At 48.1% G+C, this 10,670-nt stretch overlaps 1 protein-coding gene across 1 annotated transcript in view; it reads left to right on the top strand.

The window, feature by feature from the left end:
- The first annotated feature begins 5,902 nt into the window (after window positions 1–5,902).
- The window catches only part of ERN2 (endoplasmic reticulum to nucleus signaling 2), an 18,725-nt gene continuing 13,957 nt past the window's right edge, over window positions 5,903–10,670 (top strand). The window contains exons 1-4 of the mRNA XM_053671726.1: window positions 5,903–5,992; window positions 7,635–7,740; window positions 8,109–8,142; window positions 8,390–8,462. Of these exons, the coding sequence (XP_053527701.1) occupies window positions 5,903–5,992; window positions 7,635–7,740; window positions 8,109–8,142; window positions 8,390–8,462 (303 nt within the window). The remainder of the gene's footprint in view (window positions 5,993–7,634; window positions 7,741–8,108; window positions 8,143–8,389; window positions 8,463–10,670) is intronic.

The raw sequence follows: 10,670 nt of genomic DNA, 5'->3' as shown, positions 1-10,670 counted from the left end.
TTATAATTATATTAGCCAAGATTAAAATGAAAGAGAGAATCCTAGAAGCTGCAAGAGATAAGGGGACAGTCACCTACAAAGGAGTTCCCATCAGACTGTCAGCTGATTTCTCAAAAGAGACCTTACAGGCAAGAAGGGGCTGGAAAGAAGTATTCCAAGTCATGAAATCCAAAGACCTACATCCAAGATTGATCTATCCAGCAAAGCTTTCATTTAGAATGGAAGGACAGATAAAGTGCTTCTCAGATAAGCTCAAATTCAAGGAGTTCATCATCAGCAAGCCCTTATTATATGAAATGTTAAAGGGACTTATCTAAGAAAAGAAGATAAAAAAGATGAACAGTGAAAGGACAGCAAACTCACAGTTATTAACAACCACACCTAAAACAAAAGCAAACTAAGAGGACAGCTAGATCAGGAACAGAACCACAGAAATGGAAATCACATGGAGGGTTAGCAGCAGGGGAGTGGGGATGAGGGAGAAGGTACAGAGACTAAGTAGCATAAATGGTAGGTAGAAAATAGACAGGGGGAGGGCAAGAATAGTATGGGAAATACAGAATCTAAAGAACTTGTGACACATGGACATGAACTAAAGAGAGGGAATGGGGGAGGGTGTGTGCAAGGTGGAGGGGAATGAAGGGGGAATGGAACAACTGTAATGGCATAATCAATAAAACATATTTAAAAATAAAATAAATAAATAAATAATAAAGAAAAATTAAAATTAAGAGGAAAAATAAAATGAAAATTGAGAAAGAGAACATTTAAAAGTGAGAAAAAAGAAAACTGTGAAAGAGAATAAGAAAAAGAAGAAAAACAAAAATAATAAAGAGCCCTGGCTGGGTGACTCAGCTGGTTGAGCATGCACCAAAAGGTTGATGGTTCAGTCCCCAGTCAGGGCATATACCTTTGGATGAATAATAATAGTAATAATAATAATAAAGAAAAATGAAGAAAAAATAAAGAAAAAAAAGAAACAAAATGGGGGAAGAAAGCATAACACTAACTAGTCCAAAGCCAACAAGTCACCACAAACAGCTTTCCAGGCTATAAAGGACAAAAACTTGGCCCAGCCAGGGCTTTTATATAGGAGTGCTTTGTAATTCTATCATAATGGTGCCTTATGAAGCCAGAGCAAGAAATGAACTGGTCAAAGCTATGAATACACCACCATGGTTTTAACACATTTTGGTCTGAAAACAAGGTGATATCTTTTCATAAGTTCACATTTTGTTTCATATCCTTCATAAGAACTTATTGTTTTCTTCATCTAGGTCTTGTGCCTTTCTAGTTATATTTATTTCAAGCCTTTTCTTTTTATTGCTACTATGATTGGATTATTTTTCCTGTTACTGCCCCTGTTTTCTTCATTATCTTGCTAGAATGGAGAAAAGCTGTTGGTTTATGTATGTTTATGTAGCAGCAGAGCACTTAAGAGCACAAACTGAGGTGTGGAGAAGAAATGTAACTTTATTTCTTTGTAACTCAGCTTAACTTTTTATTTTAAACTCCCTCTGTACCTCGTAGAAGAAATTCAGTCCCATCTGGCTTCTCCCAGCTTTTCTCTAAGGTGGATTTAAATTCCATGGAGTTTACATAGTATCAGGAAGCAAAGGACACTGAGTCCCTATCCTCTGTCTCAGATGGCATCCCCTGAGATGCCATGGTTTCACTGGCCCTGTCTCTTGTTGTCTCTGCTGTATTGCAGAAGGGAACCCCTTTCCCTTATGAAATAGTCCTTTCTCTATCCTCACCTCAGGCATGTGGGAAACACTCACTCACCTCCATTTTCCACTTGACAATGGGCAACTCCCTATCACCTCCTCTCAGTCTAGACAAAGATGCAACATCTTCAGGTCTTACTACCTCCCCAGGTGTCTCACTTACTGGGTTATGAGACACAAGTCCCCTCTGCCTTTGGACCCCATAAACCTGTGTGGAGTCCTGTCCTTGGGTGAGGGCACTGCAGCATAGGTCTCCCTTTTCAGACCTACCATTTCTTCTCACTTCTTGTTCTTCCTCATCCTCTTTCAAGTGCAAGTCTGCAGAATCTTTTCTAGTCTCATCATTTAGTATCTCAAGTTGGGCTTCATGCCATGAGTTATTCAAAAACTAAGAGAAGTTTTGTTTTCTCTCCTCCTGCTTCCTCATCCCTCCTGTGAGGCAATAAACTCATAGCAGTCTCGCTTAAGTAGGAGAAGGGCTGCTGGGGAAAACAATTATGAATTATTATCCCAGAAAAAGTGGAAAAGGGTCAGTTCTACAGAGAGAGGGGCAGTGTCTCCACTGAAACTTGGGGAAAGGAAGTGAGGATGAGCGTGGCTGTAGATGTTTCTACCTAAAGATGAGAAATGAAGAAATTTGAAGGGTATCATGCATGATGGGCTCACTTCAGTCAAAATATAGGAAAGCTTGTGAATGACATCATGAGTTTGGACACCTCAGTCTCTGAGAGCACTGGGAAATGGAGAGGGACTTGATTGAGCAGAAGATGTGTGAAGTGATCAATGGGTGAACTGGGCCCACAGACTTTGGAACAGGGACAAAAAAGATGGTCAGGATTCATTTAAGGACTTCTGCCAAGATGGAGGCATAGGTGGAGATGCTGTGCTTTCTCACACAACCAAGTTTAGAGACAACTAAATATTAGCAACAGAAAACATAGTCAGAACACAGAAAATTGAACTTTTCAGAAGTCTGCTAACAACAAATTCTTCAGCCTGACCGGTAAGAGGGGCGAAACCAGCAGCTGGCAGAGTGGGGTAGCACAGGAAAACTCTGTCAGACAGACTCAGGCGTGCAGAATCCAGGCGCAGGGTTGGACCTGGTGAGCAACCCAGCGAGCGACCGTGGGGAGACAGCGAGGGAGCAGGGCTGCTGGTTGACTGTGGTCGCACATTCATGCATGGATAAACAAGTGAAGGAGTGGGCGATTGGACGGGAGCCAGCAGGCCCCAGCGGCCAGCAGCAGCAGAGGGTGCGAATTCCCCGCTCTGACCACGCCCGCACATACAGCCTCACAACCCAGCCACCTGGGAGTCCAAGGCTCCCCTCCTCATACTTAATGGGTGCGAACAGACCAAAAATGGCTCAAGAAGATGTCAAAGCCCCAGAGCCTATAAATCTAAGCGATGAAGAAATAGCAAAACTCTCAGACGCACAGTTTAAAACATTGGTGATCAGGATCCTCACAGAACTGGTTGATTATAGCCACAAATTAGAGAAACATATGAAGGCAAAACTAATTCAAATGAATGGAATTGCACAGGAAACCAATAGCGATGAAAAGGAAACTGGGACTCAAATCAATGGAGTGGACCAGAAGAAAGCAAATAATGGCCAAACAGAAAAGAGTCAAGAAGCAAGAATTCAAAAAAATGAGGAGAGTCTTAGGAACTTCCAGGACATCTTTAAACGCTCCAACATCCGAATTATAGGGGTACCAGAAGGGGAAGAAGAAGAGCCAGGAGTGGAAAACTTATTTGAACAAATAATAAAGGAGAATTTCCCCAATCTGGCAAAGGAAATAGACTTCCAGGAAATCCAGGAAGCTCAGAGAGTCCCAAAGAAGTTGGACCCAAGAAGAAACACACCAAGGCACATCATCATTACATTAGCCAAGATTAAAATGAAGGAGAGAATCCTAGAAGCGGCAAGAGCTAAGGGGACAGTCACCTACAAAGGAGTCCCCATCAGACTGTCAGCGGATTTCTCAAAAGAGACCTTACAGGCAAGAAGGGGCTGGAAAGAAGTATTCCAAGTCATGAAGTCCAAAGACCTACAACCAAGATTGCTCTATCCAGCAAAACTTTCATTTAGAATGGAAGGACAGATAAAGTGCTTCTCAGATAAGCTCAAATTCAAGGAGTTCATCATCAGCAAGCCCTTATTATATGAAATGTTAAAGGGACTTATCTAAGAAAAAGAAGATAAAAAAGATGAACAGTGAAAGGACAACAAACTCACAGTTATTAACAACCACACCTAAAACAAAAGCAAACTAAAAGGACAGCTAGATCAGGAGTAGAAACATAGAAATGAAGATCTCAAGGAGGGTTAGCAACAGGGGAGTGGGAGGAGGAGAAGGGGGGAGAAGGTACAGAAAATAAGTAGCATAGACAGTAGATACAAAATAGATGGGGGGCAGGAATAGTATGGGAAATATAGAATCTAAAGAACTTGAGACGCATGGTCATAAACTAAAGGGGGGTAATGGTGGGGATGGGGGGTAGGGTGGAGGGGAATGAAGGGGGGAATAGAACAACTGTAATGGCATAATCAATAAAAATAAATAAATTTTAAAAAATTTTAAAAAAAGATGGTCAGTACCATCTTTCCAGAATAGGATCTTGTTGGGTTGGAGAGGCAAAGAAAGCAAGGAAATTGAGATTACCAGTGATAGCAGACACTGATGCCAACTGCCTTGTCCCATTTATGGAGACAGGCTGCCCACTCCCAATTGCTGAGTGTGGTTACTAAGGGCTCAAAGCTACCCTGTTTTGCAAAAATTTGCCTTCAGCCAATGGAAGCTGCTTTGCCTGGGAGGTCATACCCAGACCCCTGGAAGAAACCAGCAATCCATGGCCAAAAGACCAGGGAGCACAAAGGGCTGTAGGATCTCCCTGCAGGATCAGGTTAATGTTAGACACCAGCTGAGAACCCATCCTTGCCTGGTGTCTTCCTCTGATCTACCCTATTTCCTTCAAAATCCCTGCCTGGGCTCTGCTCCTAGGAAGCCCATGTTAAGATGATGATATAGTTCAGGTGGTCATTTGGGAGGTAGGGACTGGATAAGGACCAAGAAGGGGCTGAAAGGCTGGGTGAGAAACAGAGGGACTAATCATTTAGGTCAGGGAACAGGTATAGGGAGAATGAAGGAGTGGAACAGCTGCAAGGATGGGAAGATGGACATTGTTGTTGGGAAAGGGACATTGAAGGTACAATCATTCAGAGTACGATGAGGTCCAGGGCATAGCCATGCACAATTGTGGGTGGTGTGGAGGATTAGAGAGGTGTAGTCACCAATCAAAGAAGCTAGGCTGTCCATGGGGTGTCCACTGGGTATCCGCTGAAGACACCAATGACGTTGGCAAGAGTTCAGGTGGAGATGAAGGCTATTAGCCAGCTAGCAAGTGCTGGGTGACTGTGGGGTGTGATGAGGAGGACCCAGGGTGACAAAGAGGAGGGGGAAGAAGGTGGTAGAGCCAGGCTTCATGATCCTCAAATCATTAAGAATTTTACACAACATGAAGGAGAAATTCATGAGACAAACTTGAGAGCTGATTGGACCCCTCCACTCCATCCCTGCACCACGTCCTCGAGGTCTGCCTGCAGCAGGGACTGCCACTGCCACAGCCGGGCGTCCCTGGCTGCTGTGTTGTCCAACACCTGTCACACAGGAACCTGGACATTCTGCACATGCAGGGACCTTATCTCTCTCATTCACCAGGCTGACATGATAAATAAATATGTACTGAATGAATAATTGAGTCAATCGATTACTCCACATTTCATTATCTCTCAGCAGAGGCCACTCTCATAGTAACAGAGCACAGTCTTGAGGTCAGACACACGAACCTGACTTATAGGTCTGAGCCTGGTTTGCACACGAGTAACACTGAGAAGATCAGATGAGTTAACGTGAGGCACATGGCACTTGGTACAGTACTTGGCAGGTGGTAAATTCCCCAGAAAAGCCCAGAGCTGTCCCTTGTGGAGTAGAGTGACTGGGGGATGCCCGTGTGGTCTGATGGGAAGGGCGGGCAAAAGAGGGTGCGCCCCCGCCTCCGCGCACCCAACTGGCCCAGCCCAGGGCGGAGTCTCCTCCAGGTTGATCCGGGCCTTGCTGGCGCCTGGAGGCACCAAGGTACCCCGTCCAGCCCTGCTGCTGCCCTGGGCTATGGCGAGCACGGCCCCAGACAGGTGGACGCTGCTCAGTCTCCGGCTCTGGCTCCTAATGGCGGCGCTACTGGGGACTCTCGCGCCGCAGGTGAGAAACGGGGCAGACATCCAGCCTCCCAGGTGAGGTCCGCGGGCGCAGAGGGCTGGGCGTGGCGGAGCCGCAGGGGTATCTGGCTCTCCCTCGATGTAGTGTGGCACCCAGTCGGCCTTTGGCGAGTGAAATCTTAGCTTTGGGGAGATGCCTGTTGCCCCTACAAATACCTAGCCAGAGAGACGTACCAGAGTGGAACGGCGCAGGTGACCCAACACCCCGCCACTCTTTCAGCTCCGGGTGCAAATAGAGAGAATAGCCTGGGGCACGGGTTAGGGGTAAGGTGGGGGCTGGCTTTACCTTGGGGCCTTCTGCATCTTCTGTAATCCGGGATGCCTTGGCAAATATGGTCGACTTAAAGGTCCTCTGAAAAGTGCACCTACACGCCATTTTACAAATACAGGTGTGTCACGACGTGCCGCCTTCACCCATGACTGGACCTCAGGTTGAGAACTACTGGGATAAATAAAATGGAGTGGGTATGGGCATCTGGGCCCAGCCTGTTCAGAGCCGGAAAGTCCAACGTTTCAGAAATGCAAGGAGAAGGCAAAAGAGGCCCAGCCAGGAATCCAGTGCACGGGGGTGGAGTCTCCAACGATGCTGGGTCTCCAGCCCCCAGGACAGCCAACCCGAGCACAACAGAGTTGGGCACTGCCAGGTTCAGCTCCCAGCTCTGAGTCCACCCCACTGTTGCCAAGCAGGAATGTGAGCCCCGTGTAGTGAGATGTGGTGTTTGCGGGAGAGAAAAAAAAAGAAAGAAATTTAGATTTCAAGTAAAATCCTTCCAGTATTTTAATTGGCAGTTAATTAAAACCAAACTTTAAACATGATTATGGTCAAACAAAACTCCACTATGGGCCACCAGTTTGCAGCTTCTCTGGACCACGCTCCCTCCTGCCATGTTTCGGATCAGCAGACAGGTGGGGAACCAGAGAGGCTTCGAGGGAGTTCCCTCACTCCCCGCCCCCCCCCCAGTGGCAAGGGCCCTGGAGCAGGATGTGGCCTTTGCAGGGGTGCGGCTGGGCCACCCGGATGTTAGGGTTCCTGCTGGGAGCTCAGCCTCACACTGTTTGCTCAAGGAGGGGCTGGAGCAGGTGGTTAGCCCAGCAGGGGACAGATGGAAGCCTGCCCTCCCTCAGCCTGATCTCCCAAAGCAGCTGGGTTCATTTAGGGAGGTGAAGCGGCTGCCCTTAGGAGAGGCAGATGGTGCAATCTCAGAGCTGGTGGTTCAAGTCCCAGTTCTGCCACTTGTTACCTATGTGGCTAATTGTCTTACCTCCCTGAGTCCGTCTTCCTCACCTGCACAAAGATAACAATAACAGTATACATCCCCTAGTAAGGGCCAGTGTCAGTGACTTTTTTTTTTTGTAAAGGCCTTCAGTCTTCTTTGGGAAACCAGAAGGAATTGGGTGGGGCAAAGTGTGGGACTCCAACACAGTGGGAGCCAGGAGGCCTTGACCCCCACTGTGATTCCTCTCTAGAGTCTAGGGGATCAATGGGTGTGGCTGAGAGCTTCTCCAATCAGCCTTCTTTCTTTCTCTGTCTCCTGAGGGCTTGGGAGTCACAGCCAGCCCTTCCTGGGTCGAGAGCAAGGGGTGGTCCAAGGCCTCTCAGAGAAGGTGGCTGTTTCCCACTGCAGGTCCAGACCGTCAGTCCAGAGAGCCTCCTGCTCGTGTCCACCCTGGATGGGAGTCTCCACGCACTAAGCAAGCAGACAGGGGACTTGAAGTGGACGCTGAAGGATGGTGAGCAAGGGGCAGTCACTCCTTTCTTTTTGGACCCCAAGTTAGAGTAGTGTCACTATGACACAGAGAATAAGAACATGGGATCTAGAATCCACAAGCCACTATCTGTAGGCAGCTTCACCACTTACCAGCTGTGTGGCCTTGTGAAAGCCACTCTACCTCTCTGAACATCAGTGTCCTCTCCTATAAAATGAAGCCGAGAGTAATGCCTCCCCCCCTCACAGAGTTCTCAGGAAGATTATAATACACATATGTCAGATGCTTGTGTTGGTGTCTGACACACAGTAAGCATCCAGTGAAAAGGAGCTATGCTTCTCTATGGGGAGTGCAAAGGGGGCGACTCATGCTCCTTTTTCCTGTCTCTGCAGATCCCATCATCCAAAGGCCAATGTACATCACAGAGTAAGTGACCTGTGGCCTTTTAAGGAGAGACATCTGGGAGATGGGGGAGCCAGAGTGTCTGGAGGAAGTTTGGATGGGGTGGGGGTGCATGATGGGCATTAGGGAGGGGAGCTGGGCCTGGAGCTCTGTGTGTCTCCTGCAAGGGTGGGCTCCGACTAACTAGGAAGTGGGAGGGAAAGGGCACCTTCATGAAACCAGGGGACATGCATCCAAACCTCCCCCACCCCCATTCCTCTCTGCTCTACAGAATGGCCTTTCTCTCAGATCCAGCTGATGGCAGCCTGTACATCTTGGGGACCCAGAAACAACAGGGATTAATGGTGTGTGTACTTCAGTGCTTGGGAATGAGAGGGGCTGGGGCTTCTGTTAGGCAGAGCACTGATGGAACAGAGGGAGCAGCATGTTCAGAATCTGAGTGTCTTGCAGAAGGTAAGTCAGGACTCTGGGTGCATTATTGGAAACCTGTCTAAAGGGACCTGTTGAAAGGGGCTTGTGGGGGTGGCTGTGGCTGTGTTTGCAAAGCAGGCCATCAAGGAGGCTTTTCCAGGACTCTGAGTGTTTTAAGGAGAAACATATGTATTAGTTAGCATTTACTAAATAATGAATGGTCCCAAACTCAATTTACTTAACTCACAACTTTGTGGGATGACAAGTTAGATGGGGCAGTCTTGATTGAGCTGCTTAAGCATTTTGGTCAGCTGCTGGTCAGCTGGATGGCTCCTTTTTTGAAAGGTGCTGGTGGTTGGCTGGCTTTTGACAGGGGTGGACAGAAGCCATAGGCCTCTCATCCTCCAGCAGGCAAGCCCGGTCTTGTTTACATGGTACCAACAAGGGAACTAAAAGCAGCCAGGGAGGGCAAGGCTAATGCACAAGAACTTTGCTATTACCACAGTAGCTAAGGTCTCATCAGAAATTCCACATGGCCAAGCACAGAGGAACAGGAGGAACTTGGGCCATTTCTTCCATCTTCCACATCAGGATTGTGATGGGGGCTATTTAACATGACTTATGGGGAAATAGGGTAGAATATGCTTTGTCGAATTCTGACTGTGCCAGGAAGCCTGCCTACCAGAAAGGTCTTAAGTGTGAGAGTTAGAAGCTGAATTGGTAAGATGGTATTTGTGAGTCAGGCAAGGTCCCAGTGGCAAACAGCTGGCACACTCAGTAGGATAGCTTGAGGAGATCTTGTTGAAAGGATTGCTTACAAAGGTGTGGGCAGAGTGAAGTTTCCTGTGGCTCATAACAGTGTGGGGGGCCACTATTGGCCGAAGCTCAGAGGGACGGGACGGAGCAGTGACCACAACCTGGAGCCAGAGGGAGAGTGAGAAGAGGGCCACCCATCAGGAGCTGAGGCCTTTGGGGCAGGAGGGGGGCAGGGCAGGGAGGGCGGTGACACATCCAGGCCATGATGACTTTGTGGAGAGGAGACAGGGATGCATGCCTGATCTCACACTAAAAGCCAGAGCATGTGGCTTCCACTGATGTCATTCAAACAAGTGTGTTTTGGGGGTGGGGTTGGAGGGAGCAGGGTGGAGAGGGATGGGGAGTGAATCTCCAGTCACATCAGGGAGAGCCATCCGTAATCATACCATTGCTCCCCACTTCCCTGCATCTAGGATAAAGTTCAGGAGCCCTGACAAAGTACATTACATCCTCTATGATCTGGGCCCTCTCACTTCACCAGCCCCCTCTCTCACCTACATGCGTGCACACGAACACCATCCAAGTATGCCAGCTCCGGGGCTTCACCCAAATTGTCCGCGATGTCAGGAACACTCCTCCTCTATTTCTGGCTGCCAGTGGGACGGCAGGGGGTGAGGGAGCAGGGGGCTCTGTACATTGTGCCCTCCTGGAGACTCAAGCTTCTGGAGGCTCCATCTCAGCCTGAGCTTCTCAAACACCAAAGCAGAAGAGGCAAATGTGACCCACACACAGATTCTCAGTGTCCTCATGGCAGTGACATGTGTCTTCTCTCCTCCCCTCCTGCTGGCTAAAGCAGGCCTCAAAGCCACACCTACTTGAAGCAGAGAAGGAAGTGCTACCCCACCAGAAGCCAGAAGAGCCACAATATTTGTGAGAAGTGTGCCCCTTCCCCCCCCCCTTTTCTTATTCATCCCTCCAGTCCCAATACAAAATCCAAACTCCTTCCCAACTAGTGATGTTGCCTCCAACTACCCTCACTTCCGATCACTCCTCCCCACTCTGATCCCTGGAGGCACAACAGCCTCACCCTTGCGGAGTGATGAGCTCTCCCTGCCTCTGCACTGGCTATCCCCCTGCCCAGGGCACTGCTCCTCCATGTGTCCTTGTGACTCACTCCCTCACCTCCCAAGCCAGCCACCTTATGAAAACTGGTATCTCAGATCACTTTTTAGCCTGGTTCTCTGGGGTTTTTTTATGGTATATGCATTTTTTTTGTTTGTTTATTCTCTCTCTCCCACACACACCAGAGATGTAACTGCAGAAAGGAACCTCATTGGTCTTGGTTACTACTAGGTCCTGGCATTAAATGGTTGATGAATGAAGGA

Source organism: Artibeus jamaicensis, unplaced genomic scaffold, assembly GCF_021234435.1.
Source record: "Artibeus jamaicensis isolate MK-2021 breed Jamaican fruit bat unplaced genomic scaffold, CSHL_Jam_final contig_700, whole genome shotgun sequence".
In the NCBI taxonomy this organism is placed as follows: Eukaryota; Metazoa; Chordata; class Mammalia; order Chiroptera; family Phyllostomidae; genus Artibeus; species Artibeus jamaicensis.
Note: the sequence above shows the minus strand (reverse complement) of the source record. Positions and strands in the feature narration are given on the sequence as shown.